This window comes from Neovison vison, chromosome 7 (genome assembly GCF_020171115.1).
Source record: "Neovison vison isolate M4711 chromosome 7, ASM_NN_V1, whole genome shotgun sequence".
Taxonomy (NCBI): Eukaryota; Metazoa; Chordata; class Mammalia; order Carnivora; family Mustelidae; genus Neogale; species Neogale vison.
The window spans coordinates 16,036,567-16,062,376 of NC_058097.1; the positions used below are offsets into that span (position 1 = coordinate 16,036,567).

General features: G+C 42.1%; 1 protein-coding gene across 1 annotated transcript in view; it reads right to left on the reverse strand.

Moving 5' to 3' along the window:
* The window catches only part of WWP2 (WW domain containing E3 ubiquitin protein ligase 2), a 149,389-nt gene that overhangs the window by 33,143 nt on the left and 90,436 nt on the right, over positions 1-25,810 (reverse strand). The window contains exons 7-8 of the mRNA XM_044255819.1: positions 23,790-23,917; positions 10,117-10,327 (exon numbers count right to left, since the gene is read on the reverse strand). Of these exons, the coding sequence (XP_044111754.1) occupies positions 10,117-10,327; positions 23,790-23,917 (339 nt within the window). The remainder of the gene's footprint in view (positions 1-10,116; positions 10,328-23,789; positions 23,918-25,810) is intronic.

Consider the following 25,810-nt stretch of genomic DNA (forward strand, 5'->3'; position numbering starts at 1 on the left):
TGAGGACCTCTCAGTCAAAAAGCCAGGCTAACGTACTGTGGCTTCACACCAGACCCTCAAAGTCCTCCTGTCTGCCCGGTAACAGAGCAGCAAATCTGATACCCTCTTTAGTCATCTGAATTCGGAAATGAGACAGTCTTGAGAAAGATGCTTGCCTTATGGGTTAAGTACTGAAATATGGAAGCTGCTCAAGGAAATGGCAACAAACCACTCTTTCGTAACATTCGCTCCCAGGAAGGCTTAAGTGGCTGAGAACCCCTCAGTGTTCCCCGAGAAGTTAGCCAGCTCCTTCCCTTCCTTCGCAATTTCTGGCACAAAACCACCAACAAAACGAGTCTGCTCGTTTTGTAGTCACTGTCTGGAAACCCATCCATAATATGTGGGTAAAGCTGCACCTTTTGAAGAAGACAAGATATTTGTTGTAGCAATTGCAGATAAAAGGTGCCAAACACACATTTTTCTTTATTCCAAAAATTCTTTTGTTACAACTTTCATCTTATAAATAGTCTCTACTTTTACAATTCATTTCAGGCGAAGAGAAAACTTGGTTTTGTTATACTTTGGCTCTTATTTTAATTCGAAGATGGGATAATACTTAAAATTCCATGAAGTCGATGCATTTAATTGACACCGTGGTCTTCCCACACGCTGGCAGAAAGAAAATCGGTGTGAAGTCCTCTTCGCTTATATTCAAGAGTTACCGCAGCTCTTTCCAAGCGCGGATAAGATCCGTCCATCCCATCTTTGATCCCAGCTGATCCTGGAAATGAAAGTCTCTCTTTCATGGGCTGTTATTGTCCAGCAAATCTCCATGTCCTTCTGTGAACCCTCTCAATTGGCCTAACTGGAAGAATAGTTACGAGAGGAACAAGACCTTTCTTGCATTACCTTTTTTGATATCTACATTTTTTTCTTTTTAAAATTGGACTCCTGCTCAGATTAAATGTCCGTGTGGGTCCTCCCTGATCCATGACCTGGCCTAACTGCTTTTCTTAGAGAACTCTCGACTCCTCCCTTACCTGCACGGCTCCTCAGAATTCATACAAACCTCTTCCCTTCATTCACTGCAGCACAGTCGGTCAATTCTAGCGACAATCAAAAGAGCCTCCCGATTCTCCTGTCTCCTCAGTAGCTGCTGACCCACATAGATTAAGCCTTCCGACTGTCTTGGTTTGGTCTCCCCATGCCAAGAAAGTGATACTGGCAGCGACCTTTCATCAGCACATCCCTGTCAGGGGTTAGGTTTCTGTCCCTTATAAGCATCTTCTTCACACTGAGATAAAAAGGCTTTTCAATCACACTACCCAAGGGTCTCAATACTGCATCCTGGTCACATGGTCATATCCTCTCCCACTGAATAGCTTTCTTTGATGTTCTCAGAAACAGTGTTCAAAGCATCAAGCTTGATTCAGGTGCCTTCCCAACACATTGCTCCTTGGCCTTCAACGAGTAACATTCAGTTCGACCACGAACTACACAGGGTCTTTGTATTCCAAGGCACTTAAAAAGTAGTCTCCAATTTCAATTAATCGTAGGTAATTTTTTTTTAACTTAAATTACCTTTGTCCCTATGCCTTTTATTCAGTTCTGTGTCTTCCGTGCCCATGCCCTAACACGCGTGCCACCCCCCATCCCACATTCCAGCATCACCATCTTAAAAGGGTAAAAAAATCCCATTGTCAGGATGACACCCAATCATTTCTCTCCTGTACAAACTGAAAGGAAATTGTCTGGTCCCCCAAACTACATTTCTTGTGGAAGGTTTCCTGAAAGGTCTTCAGGGAATTCTCGATTATTCTGCCATTCAACCAACCCTGATCAACATGCCACCTAGTCAGATTTCCTTATGTTTGGGCAGAATCACATTTTCACCAAGAGTCGGATTAAGTTGAGAAGGGCTGAAAGCAAGGCAAGGAGTTCAGGTTAGTATCGGAGATGTTCTCTTGGTTTCATCTCACATAGGGATGCCTAGGGGGCTCAGCTGGTTAAGCCTCTGCCTTGGGCTCGGGTCATGATCCCAAGGCCCTGCTCAGCGGGGAACCTGCTTCTCCCCTCTCCCTCTACCTGCCGCTCCCCATATTTGTGCTTTTCTCTGAGATATAAATAAATAAAATCTTTCTGAAAATAAATTAAAAAAATAAAAGGCCCTCACAGATTTACCTATCAACATGCTCAAAAAATTCAATCTTAATTACCTTTTATTATTTACTGATTTATACATTATGACTAATACAGGCACTGGGCATTAGTCAAGTTGACTCTCATTCAAAATACACTCTGTTACAAAACAAAGTCAGGCCCAAACCCTTACATGCCCCCAAAGAAAAGATGTCTCGCTGGCTACATAGAAAAAAAAATTCAACTTCAGAAAAAGACACAAAGTATTCAAGTACTCTTAAAGCTGCCAGTGTGGAAGTTCAGCTCTGCAGAGGCCCAAACCCCATTGAACTCACAGTTTCCTATTTTATGCTCATCTAATAAATTACTCTGAACCAACTCCTAATCCCCAAGCTTCGGCCACTTCCTGGGTGAACCATGAGATTTATTTCTTCTGTTAGGGACGTTTTTAGACTTTTATGAACCAGAAATCTAGGTGCAAGGGAACAAATCTGCTCACCGTTTTCATGGCTTCAGTAGATCCTTTGTAAACTGGGTAGGAAACGTGTTAAACTCGGTCTTCCCTCAGCCAACTCTCTTGGGATACTGAGCTTCCCTTTCAATCTAAGCACACTAACCCCTTCTTAAAAAACCATCAGCAACCAGCACTTTATGCCCTTTAAGCAGAGAATGGCAATGTTTAGTAGCAATCAAGGCTTCTGAATTAAGTCTGTTTTTCTTCCCCTTCAACCATCCAATTTCTTTGCACTGGAAAAGTCTCCAAAGCTCCTCCGGGAAGGATGACAATATTAAAATGTATGCTCTCACGCAGAGGCAAGACAATTCCTGAAGATGGTGTACATTAAAAATTTAAAAAGGGGGGGGGACATTTTTGCTGATAACAGATTTTGCAGATAAATTTGGCAATGAAGAGGAATAGTCACTGAAAAAAAAAAAGAGTTGGTGGGAGCAAATATGGGTATACTCTTTGAAGTATACTCTTTGAAAAGGGCAATTTGGCAGCTTGGTCAAAAACCTTTCCTATATGAATATCTCATAATTCAGCAGCTCTTCTTCTAGGATGTATACTGTGGAAATAATTACATGTCAACGATTTAGCTGTAAGTATATCTGTCACAGTAGGTTACAGCATGTTACACAAAACCTGAACACAACCTAAATGCTCCCCAAATGGAGGATTAGTACAATAAATTAAGTCATTTCTCTAATGGGTATAACACTCATTGAAAATAACATGATAGATAATATAGACTTGTCCAGCTAGTTACCATATATTGGGTGGAAAAAGCAAGTTAACAAATAACACATATAATTTAGTCAAGATTTTGTTTAAAAATAATGTTAATATACTATTTTTCATTAAATCTAAAATGACATCAATTATATGATTTAACATATTACTAAGAAAGAAAAAAATGCTGCCAATTAAGCTTATAAATTACATATTGATTTTCAAGTTTAAATGTGAAATAACAAGTGTATCAGAATCAACAAAATGTGGAGAGTGTACGTGAGTAAAATTTTTACATCAGTGTAAGGAGGAATTTTAGACAAGACACAAACAGCACACGAAGCTTAACAAACAAGGCTGCTTCAAATTTTGAACTCCTGTACAATGAAAGGCAACATTAAAAAGTGAAAAGATGAACCACATGCTGGAAGAAAATGTCTGCAATGCACAGAATTAAAAAGCAATTAGTATCCAGCATATATAAAGAAACACTACAGGTTAGAGAGAAAAAGACAAACAGCCAAATAGAAAAATGGACAAAAAGATACGAAGAGGCAACTCACAAAATAGGAAATCAAAGAACCAAATAAAAACATGTGAAAGAGGTTCAATCTCAGTGGTAATAAAGGAAATTCTAATTAAAACCACAAAGCGTCCACCAATCAAACTAGCCAAAAAGAAAAAAAAACCTCACAATATTTTGTTGTTGTTGTTGTTGCTGTTGTTTTTAAGATTATTTATGTATTTATTTGATAGAGACAGAGAGGGCACAAGCAGGGAGAGCAGCAGCAGAGGGAGAAGGAGACTCTTCGTGAGCAGGGAGCCCGATGCAGGGTTGGGGAGATAGGACCATGACCTGAGCCAAAGGCAGACACTTAACTGACTGAGCAACCCCGGTGCCCCACAATATTAAGTTTTAGCAGGAATGCTTATGCATGCTCGTGGGAGTGTGAGTACTGGTGAGCAATTTGATCCTATCTATGAAAACTGAAGATCTTAAACCCTTACAATAACATTCCAGCTCCAGCACATGCCTTAAAGAAACAGACATGCAGGAACACCTGGGTGGCTCAGTCAGTTAGGCATCTGACTCTTGGTTTCATCTCACATCACAATCTCAAAAGTCGTGGGATCCAGACCTGCATCTCACAGTCCACATCCAGTGGGGAATCTACCTGAGGATTCTCTCTCCCTCTCCCTTGCCCCTTTCCCCCCAAAGCCCTGTGCACTCGCTCCCTTATAAATAAAATCTTAAAAAAAAAAATAGACAATACAGACAAGATATGCACAGAAAAATTTCACTGTAGCATGTTTATAATTGTGAGGAGATAATAACAGTATAAATATAAAATATATAAACATTTACTTAGCTTTTATATTATTAAGTATACAAATGGAAGGTATAAATTATATATAAAAATAAATTATCAAATATAAATGTTTATTAAATTAATATATGTGTTTAAATATACATTTATATGTTTTTATATTTTATATTTACATGACATATAAATATAGTAAATATAAGGAAATTTGATTTAAAAATAAAATTTACCTATTCATACAATAGAATATCTTATAGCAGTTTAAATGAATATGCCAATTCCATGTAGCTCTGTATATAGAGAATGGAAATGGGAAGAGGTTCACAGAACTTTCTACTGGATTTGTAATGTCTTTGTCAAGAGGTTAAAGAAAGGGGAAGCCTGCAGCAAACACAGCATAACTCTAAAGTCTGATATAGCTTGGTGGTGAGCTCACAGGTATGTTTCATATTACTCTCCATGCTTAACTGCATGCTTACAATATGTTACAATAAAAATACAAATTTTAAAAGCGCATGCTATAAGATGATTAAATTTTAGTAGATGTATGTTTACATGTATGTGTCTGTATATGTGTGGTCCTGGGCAAATTGCTTAAGGTTTCCTCATTTGTAAAATGAGGATAAAAGCAGCTACCCCACACAGTGTTGTCAAGACTGCACCAAATAATCCATGGGCAAAACTTAGCATTCCCCTACACAATGTAAACACTGAACACATGCTAGCGGTCACTAATGGTCAGGAAAAAATATCTACAATCTGGAAAGCACCAATGGTTAAATCTGGGCATTGGCTTGTTACTGCTGTCCTTCTCCATTTTCTTTTTCTACTTAAAAAGAATCTTTTTTAAATTTTAAATGCTACTGAGAATGTGAAATCATTTATCTAGTCACTATCAAATACTTCTCACCCCATCTCCCTCTAAGCCGGGTACTATGCTAGGTGCTGGTGGATAGGAAAATGGACAAAATCATCTCTGCTCTTGAGGAGCTCTCAAGAAAGTGTAGTGAGAATGGACATTTGTAATTACACATAATTACACACACATATAGTAGTGGGAGAATGTCTCATGGACCAGCCTCGGACAACACAAGACTCTTTGGAAATAAGGTTTCATTCTGAGACGAGGAGGAGGAAGCCAGAAGTATGTGCCGACATTCAGCGTTACCTAAGTGTGTAAGAGTCCTTGCACGGCCAAGAACTAAATCATATTCAACAAGAAGGCACAGAGTCTCCCAGTATAATCCTTTAATCTGGCGGCACTCAAAGCATGGTCCCCGGCCCAAACAGTTACTCTTTAGCGACCAGAAAAGTACAGAAGTTTTTAAGCATTTAGAAACTTTTGTACCAATTTGGCATCGCCACATCTAAGTAATGTGATCAGTGGAGAAGCAGAGAACAAAAGTAGGGATTCCTAACAGACTGAAAATAAGAAAATAAAAACAGAAAAGAAAGGGGAAAAAAAAAAGGATTGGTTCTTCACAGACAGTGTAAGAAGGACCGTTTTCTAACTCCCTGGGTAAGGAGCTTTGGCTAGTGCCAAAAATGAGTTTGGAATGAAATGCAATGGCAGCGGCTGGTTTATAACTTAGCGGAGAAGCTCCAAATTCCAACGTCTCTGAAAGCTCTCCACAAACAAAACATCCAAGAGTTCGTACAAGACTGTCATCCTTGATAGCATTTCAAGGAGCACCTGGGGAAAAGGGCCTCTGGACATCCATGAATGGGTGTGGGGTAGCGGAGATGGCAGAGCCGAAAGATCTAGAAAACACCCCTCCTCAATTAATTCTACTTTGAGGCAGGAAACAGACAGGCCAGCCAATGACTGCGGGAGAAAAAGGATGGTGTGAAATGGCAGTGCTGAGGTAAGTCAGCAGTCCAAACACAACGGCCTCCCTTATGTAAGAAACCACAGCAGAGCGCAGGCTGCCAGAGTCAAATAATGTGCCTCTGTGTGCGAGGGACGGAGGGAGCTGCAGAGCCCAGGACGCACTTGGAGTTTATCTAAGCCATGTACACACGGTCTGTTAATGAGCACTTGGTTCCCAAAGTGGGCTCGCCGCTGATAAAAAACAGATGCAGGGCCAGCCGAGCCAAGTGGCCTCGCTCCCCGCTGCCTGCGACCACTATCTCACGTCTCCTGGGCCTTCCGGGCACCCCCTTCTTTAATGAACGTTTGCAACCTGAAAATGCCTCACCCTTCCACTTGGCTTCCTTCAGCCTAATTAAATTTAAAAGTACAGAAAGCCGGACGGTTTGGAGACAGGGAGAGAGAAAGGGGCTGAGGGGTGCTCTGTGGACTCACACAGCCCAGCCTTCCGTACCTTCGGTCCTTAAAACATACAGACGGGCGTGTGTAAACTCTTCAAGATCAGAGCTGCAAATGCTGCGAATTTCAGAAAGGCCACGTAGCCACCAGGGAGACAGGCCCTCAGGATTCCCAAGTGGACCTTGGGCAATGGCTCAGTACAGGAGACTGAGGGGTCAAGAAGATCAAGTTGGGAAGAGACAGCTGGCCAGATGCCTCAATAAAGCAATGTCTTGTGGCTCAGAAATGACTTGGCCAAGAGGAGACATGGTCCTGGGATCTCCCAGTGCACAAGGACTCCTCATGAGTGGCGAAGAGTGTCCCCCAGCCTGTGAGAGCGGTATATCTGAACCCAGAGCCGGGCAACCCAGTGGATGACAGCCCTCCACTCTGGCCTCTGGGAAGGAAAATGCAATATTCCTGTCATGGTTGTGGTACCAAAGAAGCAGAACACATTCATCCAGGAGGAGGGAAAAAAAGAAGAAAAAAAAAAAAAGATGGCATTTAAATTTACTCATGACAAATGTGTCTGGGGGGGCCTACTTTGTGTCAGGCTCCCTGTCACCCTGCCATTTACAGCCCAGTGAGGCAGAGAGATGTGAAACAAGCAGATACACATGTGAGAAGAGTTACAGTAGACAGAGCAGCTTGACCTTGTCTACCATGGATCAAGGAAAGAGGCCCAGGGGAAGTGCTGGTTGATTGATGGAAAAAATGGTAAGGAAGGTTTTGGAAAGAGTGACCTGCGTGGTGGAGCGTCCGAAGTCCAGGGAAAGGGTGCTCCATCTGTCCAACTAGCCTAAGCCGTAAGGCTAGAGCTCAGAGAGCCGAGCAGAGCCTTCCATGGAAGGCCTGAGGGGGTAGATGGGGTCATACCATGTAGGGCTTCTTAGGCCTTATGAAGGATTTGGGAATTTACGCCTAAGGACAATGGGCAGCCAGGACAACATTCTAAGTGTCAAATGTCATGCTCAGAGTTTTTTTTTTTAAAAGATGAAGATTGGTCTCCTTACGCATAAAGCCAAAGTGCCAGGAATAAAAGAATAACCCATCCTGATCAGATCTCCTGAACTTGTAAATAAGCTGGTGTGGTGACGGTAGGTCTTTGAATTGCAGAGGTCACTGCGGGAACCATGTCTTCTCCAACGTGCTATCACAGAGCCACAGAGCAGCATCAAAAGCGCGTCATCCTCATGCCTGGCACTCAGTAGTTCTGGTGGTGATTTCCAATCTCTACGCCCAGAACCAGCCTGCAGAGTACTAAGCTCCCACTGTCTTAGGGATGGGCACCTTAAGATGGAAAACTGGGTCTCAATACCATCGTACCCATGTTAGAGCGGGCAGTGGCCTCCCCAGACCCGCACACGGATCTCGCCACATTCTAAATGCTCTAAGGAAAAGATACAGTTCAAACTCTACCTCGGCAAAGTGTTTCAGCCTCTGGCAAGGATGGGGGTGGGGAATCGGCTTCCCTGGGCTGCTCCATCTGCCAAACTTAGAATAAAGAGTGTTTTCAGGGCCTGGAGTTTTCCAGCTGCCTGGAAACAGGAAGAGCCCAATCCCAGAGAACAGTAACCCTCACACACACCCTACATAAAGACATGTTGAGCCATTAGCCCTAATTGCCTGTGACTGACACAGGAGCGAAGCCGGCCTTCCAGGCATTTGCTCAGCGGAAAGAAAACAAACAGCTCACAGGGGACACAGGCAGCCATTTTCTCTCCTTTCTGCCAAAATGATTTTGCTCTGTTCCCCCCAAATTACAGCATACAGATCTAAAATTATAAACCAAACAAAGGTCTTTCTAGTATTCTTCACCACATACGAGAGAAAACATAAATCTCTGCAGGAAAGGGCTGGACACCAGCAATTGGTTATTAATGTTTTCGCAAAATCAGGAACTTCACAAAAACTTTTCAGTTTTTGTCCCATCTCTCCAGGTCTGAGTTATTAGGAACTGCTTGCAATACCTGTTGTTTATTCATCATACTTTAGTAAGATACATGTTAGCTAGTGGGCCAAATGCTAAGGATGTGATATGTACGTGGTAAAAATCACATTTGCCTTCAGATTTACGATTTTTGTTTCTAACAAGCTAGCTTTCTAAAGAGGCTTAAGAAGATGGAGCATATTATACATCAAGCAAGAGACTGTGCATCCTTCCCTTGTCCTTTATGAACTACCAGGGTTCAGGGGAGCCACCCACCGTCACCACCACCGCCATCAGCCAGACCAGGGACTCGGGTGATAAAGACACTGGTTTCCTTGGTACCAAACTGATAAGCAGGATGGATTTGAGGACCACAACAATGGCTCTGACAATGACTGGCAGTTGCTGAGATAAGACTTCATTCCCCGGTTCAGAACCATTCCCTTTCTTCACCATTCCCTCACAGTCGATTCAAAAATATCACTCACCAGGTGGAACATCCACCATGTTCCACCTTCCACTTCCTAGACAGACACGTAAGGTTATGAACTCCCCCTTGCAGAGATGGTGAAGCATTTGAGCAAGGACACATCGGATCCAGTGGAGACCGGAAGCCAGATCTGTTTGATTCCAGGGTCCACGTTTTTAATCCCTCTCGACTATATAGTCAAATTTGAACTTCCTTTTGGCTTAATGGGGTCACCTTCTTATCATCCAAGGTCTTTACCATCAGATTTAACTCTGAACTAAAGGATGGCCAGAAAACGAGTAGTCCGTGTTGTTAGTATCAGCCCCAGTGTATTACAGGACGTTTATACAATAATATTCAGAGCCTGATGTCCTCCAGAGATTGTTAAGATAAAATTCAGGAGAGAAAAGCAGCTTTCTCAGCAGGATCTCAATGAACACCCTCCAAAGACGAAGGAAGGCAAAATGAGCTCCTTGTTCCTTGACTCTTTAAGTCAAGCCATTCATTTCAAGTCATGGTATAAGGTAGCATTGATTCTGCCCCAGATGATTTAGATTCTTTTCAGGATTTCTTTAGAATAAGCAGTTCTTCCACACCTCCCTCACTCCTGTGCATGGCAGCCTCCCCAGAGACTACAAGCCACTAGGTAATAAATAACCATGTTGTTTCTGTCCTGGCAAAGGAGCCTGAGTTTTGAGAGGGGGAAGCGCTGCTGTGGGCCAAAAGGCTACTCACCCGGCGGGCAGAGCATCAAGGGCCTGGGCAGCTGCTGGGAGCTGCTGGGTGCCTGAGGTGCTGGGCTCCTCTCCTTCTGCTGGGGTGGCCGAAGCAGGGAGAGACACTGAGGTGGGGTTCGGGGTCACACTCGACACCGCAGCAGGCGACGATGTCACCCCAACAACAGAGGGTTCTTCAGGATCAGTGGCTGCAGTGGGTTCGTCGTTCACTGAAAACAGAGAAATCATACTGGAGAGATCAACTCAGACTCGTGTTCACAATAACTAGATTTTTCCCTTAAAGTGGTAACACAGCACCTACGATGTTACCACGCATGTATCTGGCAACAGCAAAAAGTTTTATAAAATATAACTTTGGAAATGACAGCAAGTCAGTAATGGCCTGCCCCTGTTCTCCAATCCCATACCCCACCCCCAACAAGTGGGAGATGAATCTGAAATAAATATATATAATGTTACCTCTTTTGTATACCTGTATTACATTTTTCTAAAGTATTCTGATTACACATATTACAATAAAAGAGGAGCAAGAAGGAGGGTAATAGGGAGGTGTGTTGGTGCTAAATGAAGCAAGGCCAAGGCCACATCTGCAGGGTCACATTTCTTTGACCTTGCCATTTGTCTGCCAGGCACAAATAGCACCTTCCTTCAAAAAGCTCTCTATACTCTAAGAAGCAAAGAACTTCCAACCACGTGCTTGTTCTTTTAAAGTCTCATGCTCAAAGCATGGAACAAAGATTGATACTATAGATGAAAAAGATGAGCACCAAAGCTGAGGGACTTGTCTGCCCAATAATGATAGACAAAGAGGAAGAAGTCAAATAAGCCTTTTCTGAGTCTCCTTATTTCTCCACTTCTTTATCTCTTTTATCATCATTCATGTTCACAAGGACCCCAAAACAATGCAATAGCTTCTTATTCAGAAAGGGATCCAACGAGGTTTTCGAAGAATTCTTTGAAAATGGCTAAGCCATATGCAGAGAATGTCTACATATGTGATTGCATATGTGCACATTTATACTAGAATTCTGTAGGAAAAACCCTTGGATATGATTTAGCCTCATCTTCCTAATTCAGAAATTCTTTTTGCAGATTCAAATGTAACAAATGCACTATCTAGACTCTTCTTAAACGCTTCTGACAAGGAATTCGCTACCATCCCATCACTGAGCAGATGTCCTGACAGCAAGTTTTTTCTTACGTGAAGCAGAATTTTACTGGCTGGTCCTAGTGGGGTGGGGCTTAGAGTGGGGCCCCAACCCCTCACCCCCCACCCAATACAGTGTAAGTACGTGGCCACCCTGTTTCTCATTTACCTTCTCCCTTTCTGGTAAGAAGGCCTGCTCTTTCTTTAATGTTACTAGGCCCTTCCCTTCTTATCACCAGGCTGCTCTCTTTTGGTATCTTCTCCTACTGCCTCTCCTCAATAACACAGCAGGAACTGAACATAATATAACAGACACCACCAGACCAGCAGAGTCAGATTTCCAATCTAAGTGGTAGTAGTTAACATGTACACAACACCAGTGTACGCCAGGCAAAGTGCAAAGCATTTTGCATTACCTCATGTAAGCCTCACACACAACCCCACACATTAGGTACAATGAATATCCCATTTTACAGCTGTGGAAACTAAGGCTCAAAGAGGTCAAATAAACTGCTGAGGTCGAGAGGCACCTAATTCTTACCCCTACTGCCTGCCTCCAGAGCCCGAACTCCTCACTAACGATGCTCTCCTTCTCCCTCTGTGAATATCCTTTAAAGCAACCCAAGACGGTAACAACTGAAGCCAAGACAGGATCCTACTGGCTTACCTGAGGCTGGGGGCCAGCTGGAACCAAAATTTCTTCACACGATGTGATGCCACCCGCTCTTCAGAAATGAAAAAGAGCCTAAGGACTACCTGTAATCCATTCATTTGCTTTCTCACCAGTGTATGAAACACGGTCTGGCACATCAACTAAATGAGTTGTTTAATAAATGATGCCATCTTATGCAACTGGTGTTTCCCCCACACAGATGTGAGACTTCGTACTTCTATTCCTATTCTAGCTCAGCTGAGTTGGCGAGACATAACAGATGGCAACTCTCTTCAGGCAAATCTATAAATTTTACTCGATTCCAATATAAAAATCATCATGACATTTTTGAGAACCAATAAGTTCATTCTAAAAGTTATAAGAAAAACTAGGGGTGCCTGGATGGCTCAAGATGTTAAGCCTCTGACTAGTAACTTCAGCTCAGGTCATGATCTCCGGGTGGTGGGGTGTGTGCTAAGCGAAGAATCTGCTTGTCCTTCTCCCTCCCCTTCTGCCCCTCTCCCTGCTCATACTCGTTCTTGCTCTCTCTCCTTAAAATACGTAAAATGTTTGGGAAAAAATAATTTAAAAAAAAACTAAATACAGAAGAACAGCCATGAAAATCTGAAGAGTGCTGTGTGAATGTGTGTGGGAGGGAGAAGAGTTCTCTAAAGTAGTAACTCATCATAAAGCTGTAACAATTAAAAGAATGTGGTGTTAACAGAAGAATAAGCAGATGTTGATGAAATAAACAGGAAGTTCAGAAACAGAAACACACACAGGAATTCAGTATATGACAAAGGCAGCATTTTAAATGACCGTAGCAAAGAGATCATTCAGTGGACAGCACTGTGACAACTGGGTAGTACACTGAGGAAAAGATGAGTTATAGTCCTCCCTTATCCAGGACATGAAAATAAATTCCAGATGAATCAAAAATTCTGACATAAGAAATGAAGCTAAAAAGAGACTAAAGAAAACACAGGAGAATATTTTTATCTCAAAGTGGAAAAAACTTTTTGAAGTATCACCCAAAATCTAGAAGACATAAAAATGAATGAATTCAACTATATTAAAGGGTGGGGTTTTTTTTAATGGCAAAAAAAAAAAAATCACAAACAAAAATCAAAGAAAAACAACAAGTTGGGAAAAATTATTGCCAACTCATACTATGGATTAATGGCTAATTCCTTTGATATGAAAAGTATCTCTACAAATCAGTAAGAAAAAGACCAAAAATATGCACAGGCACTTCAGAGTAAAAGAAATACAAATTACCCCTAAACATATTAAAAGATGTTCAATCTCAACTATGAGAGATGCAATCTAAGGGGTACCTGGATGACTTAGGCAGTTAAGTGGATATCCAACTCCTGATTTCAGCTTGGGTCATAATCTCAGGGCTGTGAGATGGAGCCCCGCATCAGTCTCTGCCTGGGTGTGGAGGCTGCTTAAGATTCTCTCCCTCTCCCTCTGCCCCATCCCCCCCTTTAACAAAATTAATCTGGTAAATTAAAAACAAACAAACACTGGTAAGAGTATAAGAAAAACTGGCATTCTCACATACTGTTGGCAGGAGTAGAAATTATTAGAACCTCTGTGGAGAACAGCTGGCAATATGGAAAACTTAAATGCAGTAAGAGGGGGTGCCTGGGTAGCTCAGTTGGTTTAGTGTCTGCCTTTGGCTCAGGTCATGATACCAGGGTGCTGGGAACAAGTCCCATTTGGGGCTCCCTGCTCAGCGGGGAGCCTTGTTTCCCTTTGTCTGCTGCTCCCCCTGCTTGTGCTCTCCTTCTCTCTCTGACAAATAAATAAAATCTTTAAAAAAATAATAAAACTTGGGGCGCCTGGGTGGCTCAGTGGGTTAAGCCTCTGCCTTTGGCTCAGGTCCTGTTCTGGGATGAAGCCCCGCGTCGGGCTCTCTGCTCATAGGGAAGCCTGCTTCCCTTCCTCTCTCTCTGCCTGCCTCTCTAGCTACATGTGATCTCTGTCTGTCGAATAGATAAATAAAATCCTAAAAAAAGAAAGAAAGAAAGAATGATCTCACCAACCCTGAGCTCACCCACCACAGAGGACATCCATTTAAAATAATAATAATAATAATAATAAAACTTAAAAAATAAAATAGATGTAGTAAGAGGGAGGTGGGGGGGATGTGGGGTGGGGGTGTAAAACAGAGGTGGTGGGCCTAGAGATGAAATTAAAATAGCCATGAACCAGTAATATTTAGAGCTGGCTTTATTGTAATTTTCTTTTTGCTGTTATATATTCAATGTTGGTGACACACAGGGAGTTGCATACTTCCATTAGGAGGCACATCACAGCTGGCTGTCACCCTTCTGCAATGTCAGCACCCATTGATGATTATTGCCTAGATCCATAAGTTGGTTGGGGATTGCAAAACAGCCATATTCTAATCCTACCATGCCTATAGGAGAAACTCCCTCGTTAATTATTTGGCTACCTTGAGGTTCAGCTTGCAAAGAAAAGGCAAGAGAAATGCTTGGGTCTTTCTTTTTATTTACCAATTTTCAGAATAATTAATTGGTTTCCTTCCATCCTCCAAAAATGAAAAATGAAATTTCGTTTTGTGTAAAAATCATCATAAGCTCTTGGATTTAAACTTATTTAAAATATTTCAATCCATAGCGATTATTATTATTTTTGATACTAAAATTGTCCACATATCTGGTTGGGGTTAGTAAAATGGCAAAGGGAGTAAAGTGGCAAAGTTCTTCAAGTTTGCTTCAAAAATCTATGCAAAAATTTCTAAGATAATTATTAATTGGGAAAGGGCAGAACAGCATATATATTTTGCTAGCGTGTGTGTATATGTGTGCTTTCAAACAGATGTGCATATGCGCCTGTATAGTCAAAGAGTATCTTTCAAAGAATCATAAGAAACACAACAGTGACTGCCTCTGGGGAGGAAACTGGGGGCGAGAGGACCAGAACGGGAAGGAGACTTTCTTTACACTGAGTTCTTATACTTTTAAAATTCTCAAGATGGGGGCACCTGGGTGGCTTAGACCATTAAGTGTCAGGTTGCGATCCCAGGATTCTGGGGTCAAGGCCCACATCATGCTCCCCTCTCTTTGGGAAGCCTGCTTCTCCCTCTCCCTCTGCCTGCTGCTCTACCTGCTTGTATTCTCTCTCTGTCAAATAAATAAATAAAATCTTTTAAAAATAAAAAAAAATTCTCATAATGTACATGCATTACCTATTAAAAATAATTATAACGAAATTATTGACATGAAAAGAACAAAAGCAGAGCCCCATTTTCCATGGCATGCCAAGGTAAAGACCCTCTAATCAACGCTATTTGGATCAGGTCACACTTGCAGATATAAATCTAGTTCGAAGGATTCCCACCAGGACTGCATCCGTTCACAGACCTAACCCAGAGCCCTTGATTCACCACAGGCGCTCATCTGTTTTGGAGCTCTGTGCTACACTTTGATTTGGAAATAGAGTGTGAGAGCCGGATATCCTTGCACTGACCAACTTTCTGTGTCTGTGCTTGTATTCTTCTATGCTCAAAAAGTTTATGTGTGAAAAAAAAAAGTTTATGTGTGTGTCTTAGAACATGAGAGCTTGAAAGAAACTCAGCGGTAAATGCAGCCCATCACGGCTTCTGACTCTGCAGATGATTAAGTTACTGGTTACACCAGTAAGCCAAGGACAGAGCACCATAATCAGGCCATGATGGGGCTTCAAGTAGAGAAAAAAACTGGACTGACAAAGACAAGGAGTTACAGTTTAGTCATGATTTAGAGAACTGCTGTATTTTACAGGTTTTCTATTAATCCTAATCGTGTGATATAGACAACGTAGCTCTCTGCAAAGACTGTACCCTTCTTGAAAACAAGAGCAAATTTGTTTCCTTTGTTTTTCACTACTTCCACTCTCTGTCTCCTATGTTCTTGTCTACACCTCTTTCTCACTTGAGCCCCACTCCCTGGAGCCCTCTTCACTACATAAGCCAGACTGATCCTCTCCGTGGATCCCACAATACCTGTGCTCTTGACTACTCAACACACAGCCCCTGTGACATCTGCTGTGTTTATACTTAGCTGACAGTGTCTTGAGCTTCTTTTTCTAAACAGACTGGAGGGCAGAAACTTATTTTATAATTTTTTTAAAGATTTTATTCACTAAGGCACCTGGATGGCTCAGTAGGTTAAGCCGCTGCCTTCGGCTCAGGTCATGATCTCAGGGTCAAGATCCCACTCTTTGCTCAGCAGGAAGCCCGCGTCTCTCTCTCTCTCTCTCTCTCTGACTGCCTCTCTGCCTACTTGTGATCTTTCTCTGTCAAAGAAATGAATAAAATCTTTAAAAAAAAAGATTCATTTATTTGACAGAGAGAGAGCACAAGCAGGGGGAGCAGGAGAGGCAGGCTGCCCACCGAGCAGGGAGCCCAATGCAGGGCTCGATCCCAGGACTCTGGGATCAGGATCTGAGCCAAAGGCAGATGCCCGACTGGCCGAGCCACCCACATGCCCCCTTATTTTATAACTCTTTACACCATCTATGCTCCTTAGCAAAATGTCATTCGACAGATATTTGTTCAAGAAATACTTGTTTAGGGGCACCTGGGTGGCTCAGTGAGCTAAAGCCTCTGCCGTCAGCTCAGGTCATGATCCCGTGGTCCTGGGATCGAGCCCCACATCGGGCTCTCTGCTCAGCAGGGAGTCTGCTTCCCCCTCTCTCTCTGCCTGCCTCTCTGCCTACTTGTGATCTCTGTCTGTCAAATAAATAAATAAAATCTTCCCCCAAAAAAAGAAATACTTGTTTAATAAACCTAATAATCTAGTGAAAGAAGTCTGAAATAAAACCATCTGACATTTGTGTAACACTATCAATCACAAAGCAGTTTCTTTTCATTTTTATTTTGGAGTAACTTTATAGACTTACAGAAAAGTTGAAAAGATACCACGAAGAGCAATAGTACGGGAAAGTGAGCACATATGTTGAAGCTGAAATATGAACACCAGCACATTACTATCAACCCAACTTCAGACTTGATTTGGATGCACCAGCTGTACCACTCATGCCCTTTTTCTGTTCCAAGAGCCAATCCAGGAACCTACAATCCCTTTAGCAAACTTATTTTCATCAACTCATTTACCTGCCTAATAGCTCTGCAAGGAAGATAACTATTCCCGTTCTTTTTTTTTTTTTTTAAGATTTTATTTATTTATTTGACAGAGATCACAAGTAGGCAGAGAGGCAGTCAGAGAGAGAGAGAGAAGCAGGCTCCCTGCTGAGCAGAGAGCCTGATGCGGGGCTCCATCCCAGGGCTCTGGGATTATGACCTGAGCCGAAGGCAGAGGCTTTAACCCACTGAGCCACCCAGGCGCCCCTACTATTCTCATTCTATTTAAGACAAAACTGAAGCTCAGAGGTTCCACCCAGACAGGAGCCATGCAGTTGGCAAACAGCAAAACCAGTACTCAAATCCAGAACACCACAAAATAAAAGCAATGGTTTTACTTGGAGGAGGAGGGGAGAAGGAACGGAGGGGAGAAGAAACGAAGATGGCTTTGAAGGCCTTCCCCTATGGGAAGAAAAGTTGGGTACCAAGATGACACAGTAAATGGGGTTAAGTAGGTAAAATGGTAGTTGAATGGCCTCCGGTTTCTGCAACAAGGAATATTTCACAAGCTTCCCTCTGTGAGGCTGGTTAAACACCCTAACTTTATGAATCAGTTATTCAGTCAGGACTGAGACATACCCTAGTCGCAGTTAGCCAAGAAAAGATCAGGATTTGTAAATTCTTGTTCTTAATCCTGGACATGCTGCCAGCTCACTGTATGTTCCAAGACCTTCAGGTGTGTGTAGCATAGTGCTGGCTCTTGGTATATACACAGGCCTTTTTAGCCCCCACACTCAGGCATGGCAAAGGTTATTGCCAACAGTGGAAACTTTTTAAACTGAAGATCAGCTCATAACATATAATTCACAGCAAAGCAGTCACTATCGCTCATCCATGAAACACAAGCAATGGATTCCAAGGCAACTAGCTGCTCAGTTCTTCATGAGAGCAACCAAAACCAGAAAAATCTTTCATTATTAGCATGACATACAGTGAGGAGCTTATATAAAGAAAAGCAACCAAATTAGATGGGGGGAAAAAAGAAGAAAAATTAGCTGGAAAGCAAGAAGAGAGACTTGAAAACCTTACAAAGCCATACCATGGGAAAGTTCAGTCCTTCCTTGACCAAAATACAGATTTGCCCAACTTCCAAGTATATCCCATCACACTTCTAAGAACTCAAAGACTGAAATTTGTTTTGAAAATGTGTAATACCAAAAAATATCAGAAATAGCCCTTCAAAATATTAGAAAACACACTATCACACGTCAAGAATCAAAATCACATGGGAGGGGCGCCTGGGTGGCTCAGTGGGTTAAGCCGCTGCCTTCGGCTCGGGTCATGATCCCGGGGTCCTGGGATCGAGTCCCACATGGGGCTCTCTGCTCAGCAGGGGCCCTGCTTCCCTCTCTCTCTCTCTGCCTGCCTCTCTGTCTACTTGTGATCTCTGTCAAATAAACAAAATCTTTAAAATAAATAAATAAATAAATAAATAAATCACATGGGAATAGCCCCAAACTGGAAATAAATGAAATGAGTTCAGAAATAAATTCTCACTGCATATTAAGAACATGATAAGTGATAAACACTAAGTAAAACCACCAGTGAGGAAAAAAAATTGTTTCTGGAATAATAGGACCCCAATATAAAGAAAAATTAATTCAGACCCAGACTTCATTATATTTAATATGTATTCAGACATATCAGTATACAACATTCCATTAGGATAAGTTATTTTGTAACCATGAAAAAAAAAGTCAAACAGATAAAGTATTTATCCTAACCACAGACAAGAGAGAATTTTTTCTACTACTGAAGCAAAAAGTAAAACTATAAACATTTTTTTAAAAATGCTCAGGCATAATTATTTTTAAATTTTCATTCCCCTTTACTACAAAAGCCACAGAAAATGAGATAAAATGTAAAACAATAATATAGGAAGGAAACTTAAAATCACAAATTTAACAGATAAAACTTATACCCAAGTACTTTGTATATATTAAGATAGCTATTACATTTAAAAAAAAAAACAGAAAATAAGTGTTGGCAAGGATATGAAAATACTGGAACACTCGTTCACTGCTAGAGGAAATGTAAAATGGTGCAGCTGCAATGGAAAATAGTTTGGGGGGTTCCTCAAAAAGTTACACAAAATTACCATTTACCCCCACTAATTCTACTCCTAGGTTTATAGCCAAAAGAACTGAAAGATGTACACCCATATTCACAACAGCATTATTTGATATTACTCAAAACAGCCAAAAGGTAAGCACCATCCACTGGGTCCACCAACAGATGAAGCGATTAATAAAATGTGGTATACACATGCAATGGAACATTATTCAGCCTTAAAAAGGAATGAAACATGCTACAATGTGGATAAATCTTGAAAACATGCTAAGTGAAATAGGCCAGAGACAAAGTACAAACTATTCCACTTATAAGAGGTACCAGAATAAGCAAAATCATAGATTAAATTATTAGCCACTGGTTATCTTTTAAGTCCCCCCCCCCCAGTAATCTCTATGCACAGCATGGAGCTCGAACTCATGACCCCAAGATCAAGAGTCTCTTGTCCTACTGACCAAGCCAGCCAGGAGCCAAGAATAAGCAAACAAGACAAATAAGACAGGAGACTAGAGGTTACCAAGGGTGGGCGCTGGAGGGCAGATAGAGAGGAGAAAGTTATTGTTCAAGGGATACAGAGTTTCAGTTTGAGAAGATGAGAAAGGTCTGGATGTGCACAGTGGTGGTGACACTTGAGTAACACTGACAATGTACTTAATGCTACTACATTACACACTTCAAATGGTTTAATGGCTATGTATATTTTCCCACAATTTAAAAAAAAAAAAAAAACTTGTACCAAAATATATAAATCTCTCAATCTCCAAACAAACAAAAATCAAATGCTATGAAAAAAAATCACACAAGAGGAAAGAAACAGTCAAGCAAGCAACTAGTAACTGGAAACGTGCAATTAGGTTCAACAATGAAGTGGCACTTAACAGCTGTTAGCAAAATGATAAGCCAGTATTTACACAGTTTCAGGAAAAAATAAACTTCATATACCACCTAACAAATTTTATACTACTGTGATTGCTTCAATCCCTTTGGAAGGCAAGCTAATTTGATCATTTGATCTCATTTTTAAAAATTCATGTCCTTTGACTCCAACTACGCAAAAAGAAACAAAGATGTGTGCAAAGACATTTGCAATTGGATTTTGTTTTATAATAGGGAAATGCGTATGAATTCAATGGTTAAATGAATTCTGACATATTAACTGTGAAACAGTAGGAGGTCACTAAAAAAGCAAACAAGACAACATAGACGTAGAACTGTGTGTAAAAAAACAGTGGGATCTGGGGGTGTCTGGGTGGCTCAGTGGGTTAAAGCCTCTGCCTTCGGCTCAGGTCATGATCCCAGAGCCCTGGGATCGAGCCCTGCATCAGGCTCTCTGCTCAGCAGGGAGCCTGCTTCTCTCTCTCTCTGCCTGCCTCTCTGTCTACTTGTGATCTCTGTCAAATAAATAAATAAAATCTTAAAAAAAAAATGGGATTTTAAAAACCCTCATATCTATGCTACATAATTAAAATTGTAGGAAAAACTAACTTTGACAGTCTCGGGCACTCTACATGTTTTATATAATTTATTCCTTCTAACAACTTTATGAGATATATACTCTTGTCCTCATTTTATCAATGAGGAAACTGGGCCTTACACACATACTGTACATGGTGTGTGCAGGGGGAGGGGCGCCTCCAGAATCTGACCACGACCAGTGTGACTCCAGGCTTTATGTGCATGGAAATCACATTTAAGAGAGGAATAAGAGATGTAATTTTCTTGGATAAAGTTTTCAATAAAAAGTTAGAAAGTAAATCATGGCACACAGGTCTCAATGAAGTGCTATACTATTCATCTACTCGGCTGCCCCACTTCTAAAACTTAGTAATGTTACATTAATACAGACAGGCTGCCATTCACTTTCATTTTACAAAAAAGGATACTTTACAGTTGTGACAACATGAAAAAACCACCTGGAACTCAGCTCTGTTTTTGCCCTAAATGTCTTTTTCATGCATAACTGCAGAGCATAGCCAAGAAGGCTTGCTAAATAAATCTTGTATGTCTGTGGAAATAGTTCCTGGAGGCACAGCTACTACCACCATTTTGGAACAGGTCCTTACAGTTCTAAGAGCAACATATTGAAAGATGAAGATGTCCTCATTCACAGCCTCAAACTCCTTTCTTGTCTCGTGCTGCCGGAAAGGAGGGTTTCTGTCTGCTCCCCAAAGGAAAGGTAAGATCTTTCCGTACCCCTTGGATAGACATTAAAAAGCCTACAAAACCCAGGCTGGCTGGAAGCAAAGGTGAACCGTCATCACAGCAGAAAGCAGAGAGACGAGATAGAGGCCAAAGCCTTAGTATTTTAACAGGCAGAAATCCCCAAAATGCAATGACTGTCCTTCACAGATGGGTTCTGGGAACAGTCTGGGCACTCAGATACAACACTATAAAACATTCCCAGTGCAGTTTGGGGTTAGAGACATTTGGCTTTCTGAAGACATGGCTGGCACCTGCCTTGTCTGCTGAAACATAGCGTTCCTGGAGATAAGGACAATACGCAAAGGTACCTAAAAATAAACGTAGGGGAAACACAGATCTGCTCCAGTACCCAATAGGAGTGACTCAAAGACCATCGCCATATAAAGTCAATTTACCAATAGTTTTTATAAGAAAAGCAGAGGTGGTTGAAGAAAACCAGTTTCAAGTAATGTAGGCCCCTAAAAAACAAAGGCCCGTGGTAGCCTGGCCACAGCCTCCAGAAACAAGTGGTTCCAAAAACCCAGTTCCCCTCCCCATTTGTAAATGCTGGCCCTTCTCTACAAGTGACTCATTTCTTTCCTTTTTCTTTTCTTTTTTTTTTTTTCTAAAGATTTTTATTTATTTACTTGAGAAAAGTGAGCTAGAGAGCATGAACATGGGCAGGGAGAGGGAAAAGCACACTCATCTGCTGATCAGGGAGTCTGACATGGGGCTTGATCCCAGGACTGTGGGATCATGACCTGAGCCAAAGGCAAATGTTTAACCCACTGAGCCACCCAGGCACCCCATGACTTATTTTCCAAAGAGAAGCACGTTTATTGGTGCTCATGGTTTTCTATATCACATTCCATAGCTGCCACCTCACCATCCCCTTCCCCCAGACTAGAAGCCAGGGCCCCCCATGGTCACTACGACTGGATGTCCCAGCACGTGAATATGGCAGTCAGCATAGGAGCACCAGGTGCGCTGAGATGGTAGCTACGTGTACTCCTCATCCCCAGCTCATCCTCGTCCTCAAGGCTCAGGGGGAACAAACTAACTCAATTCCTTCAGGTAGGTCCCCAACTCCAGGGAGAATGTCCACTCACCACACATGCACGGAGGCCAGAAGGACAGGCTCCTCCACCCTGCAGTCCAGCCAGGTAATGGTATAGCAAAGCACCATGAACTATCGGAGGGGCTCTGAGGCCCTCATACGGTGCTGCCCGCCAGCTGAAAGCCACTAGAAAGCATTCCTAGTTGAACTCTCTGACTCAGTAAGTCGGCTCACAAGGGGCAGCAACAGGACCTATGTACTAGCCTGTCGAAAGGTATGCTGCTCCAATCTCCCCTCCTTCACGCTACACCTCGGCTATCACAGCATCTACAAAACTCATTCCATGTCACGTACTGATTGAAACATCTGAGCCTGGGTGGCTCAGTGGGTTGAGCATCTGCCTTCGGCTCAGGTCATGATCTCAGGGTCCTGGGAACAAGCCCCACCCACATGGGGTGAGTGAGCCTGCTTCTCCCTGTCCTGCTCCCCCTGCTTGTGCTCTCTCTTTCTCTCTCTGTCAAATAAATAAAAAACCAGAACAACAACAACAAAAAGAGATCTACTCTTTAAAAAATAATTGAAAATAAAGTTTAAAAAAAACCTGCATCTCCCTCATCTACAGTTTACTGAAATAAACATCCAAGTCCTTTCCCAAACGCTTCAAATTAAGACAAATTACCAAATGACCGGCAATCACTAAAGATTTGACAATCTTCAAGACATTGAGAAAAACAAACTCTTTTTTGCTTTTTAATTTGACACTGTTCTGAGGAGACAGAAGGAAAGCATGACAAAAAACTGATTCGTTTTGAAATAGTCCTTCCCTTTCCACTTACAGAGAAGTAGAATCAAGGGCACAAAAGTTCTCTGTGGATATGGAAGGGCTACCCATTCTCCAATGGTATGAATACTCTCACTGGAACAACCACGGAATGTGCCCCCCACACTCACCCCCCCACATCCCCACCCCCTATGGCGCTTTGCTGCTAGTCAGCGTCCCAATGGGTCCGACAGCACTGCCATCTTCTCAAACCCAGCTCTGAGAAACAATACTTAGTCTTTTTCTCCCTAGTCTGATCATTCCCTTAAATTAAGGAAATAAAAAATGTGTCATATTTAAATAAGGTACCCCCTTTCCCCCAATACTGACCAGAAATGAATTTAAAAATCAACACTTTCTATTTTTGTGCAAAGGAATATTTTAGAAGAGTGCAGTCATATGGAGAATATTCTCGGCTGAAAAGACTATGCCACAGACAAAAGCAGATGGGAAGGCTGATGGATTTTAGTATTGGAGTCTTCTCTAGCCCACCCTACATTCTGACGCAGCAGGCAGAGTCCCGACTCCATGTGAGCAAGGTTAGAAGCCACTGCTTTAGTCCAGGCCGGTATTTTGTGCTGTCACTCACCTGTGCCATTGGCCAAGCCATTGTGGGTTGGGTTCTTGACGGGCTGGCGGTGCCTGTTGCTAGTACCAGGGCTTTGCTCACCAGTTGCTGGGGCTGTTCTGGCTGAGCCACCTGAATGTCTGTGTGTCCTGGAAATTCAAAGTATAAAGCAGACAGATATAAGTCACTGTGAAAAAGAAAAAAGTATGTCCCATCTAAGTCATCGTATCCCCTCTCTCACTATTTATTGGAAATAAGACTTTTAAAAGCCCCGGTAGTCTTTGACTCAACAGAAGCTGGCTCCAAACAGAGAGACTCAGGTAAGCTTCCCTCTTGGTCATAGCCCAGAAAGCAACTTTGTGTAAACTTTTCCACTTGAAGTAAACAAATCCAGAGTGAATTGCCCCCACATCTGAAGTAACTGGCAAAATATCCTATGACCATCACATTATTTTTATTGGGCTCAAATGTAATAAATAAACACGAATCACTGGACAGGCTACAGATGACATAATTCTCCCATTACATAAAAAGTGCCAAAACTTATCTAAATATATTTTCTCTATAGCTAGAAACATACAATTCTAGGGAAAAAGAAGTCAAGGGGCACTAGACAACTCCAGCCCATGCATATGTTGACATGTTTTATCTAGGAAAGATGACTCAATGGTCCATTCCAAATAAATGAGGAACATAGCATAAAGGGATCTACATCACCGAAGATGGCGGAATCCAGGAGCAGAGCGTCTGACAACTTCAGAGAACACGAGGCAATGGGCAGTCCATATTCTCCCAGTCCTGTTGTCCCGATTTTGTTCACTCAGTGACAATGTTTAAGCTCCCCACCCTTCAGTCCAGGGGTTTTGTCAAAGGAGATTATTCAACTGACTAGTCATTACTATTAATTTTCAAGTGAGAGTATTTCAATATTGTCTAGTAAAGAAAAGACCACCCCGTCTAAGTAAAGAAACAGAAGTCCATGTACCCCAAATCCCCCAGAACACACACCCGCTTGGAGAGAAGTCTCACACCATGTACATGGACCATGAGAATATGATCAGCAACAAAAGGAACAGCAGTAGCTACAGGAGTGTGTACTATGCACTGGGCTGGAACATTACGTAACAGGTATCCCTGGTGCACTGTGCTCTTTATTTTATCTCATCTAACATGGAAACCCTAGAAGGAGTTAACGATTGTTACGCCTATTTTACAGGTAAGAAAGAAGATAAAGCAAGCAATGGAGCAAGACTCAAGTCCAGGCAGCCTAAGATCAAGAGCTCCTATTCTTTGGTGGAGACTGGGGGTGGGCAGCCTGGACTTGAATTGAATCCCTCCCAGGCTATTCTTTCACTGCTCACTGGGCTGATGGTGAGATGTAGAGCCCAAAGGAAAAGGTCCCCTGCTGGGCTGGAAGGCTGCATATCCACAGAACACCTCTGCTGGTGAGACTCTCATCCAGTGTATTGGGACAAGTCCACAACACAATAAACTTGGAGGTTTTTAGGGGCGTGAGAAGTGTCCCCACAAACCACCTTCTCCAGCACAAGAAATGGACTTTTTCCAACATGAAGGGCATAAGCCAAAATATTACTAGTGATTATCTTTGACTGTTGTGACTATGAATTCCCTTGGTTTTTCTTTTTGTGCTTTTCTAGAGTTTCCTAGTTTTCTTCATTGAAATTATACACTTTTGCAGCGCCTGGATATCTCAGTGGGTTAGAGCCTCTGCCTTGGGATCAGGTCATGATCTCAGGGTCCTGGGATTGAGCCCTGCATCGGGCTCTCTGCTCAACAGGGAGCCTGCTTCCCTTCCTCTCTCTCTGCCTGCCTCTCTGCCTACTTGTGATCTCTGTCTGGCAAATAAATAAATAAAATCTTTAAAAAAAGAAAAAGAAAGAAAGAAATTATACACTTTTGAGTAAGGAAAAAACACAATTTTTTAAGGAGAAAAAAGTTTTTTCTTGGATCAAAATGGAAGGAAGGAAGGAAGGAAAGAAGACACCTAGCAAACCGTGCAGTTTTTCACTGCTAAAGACTGC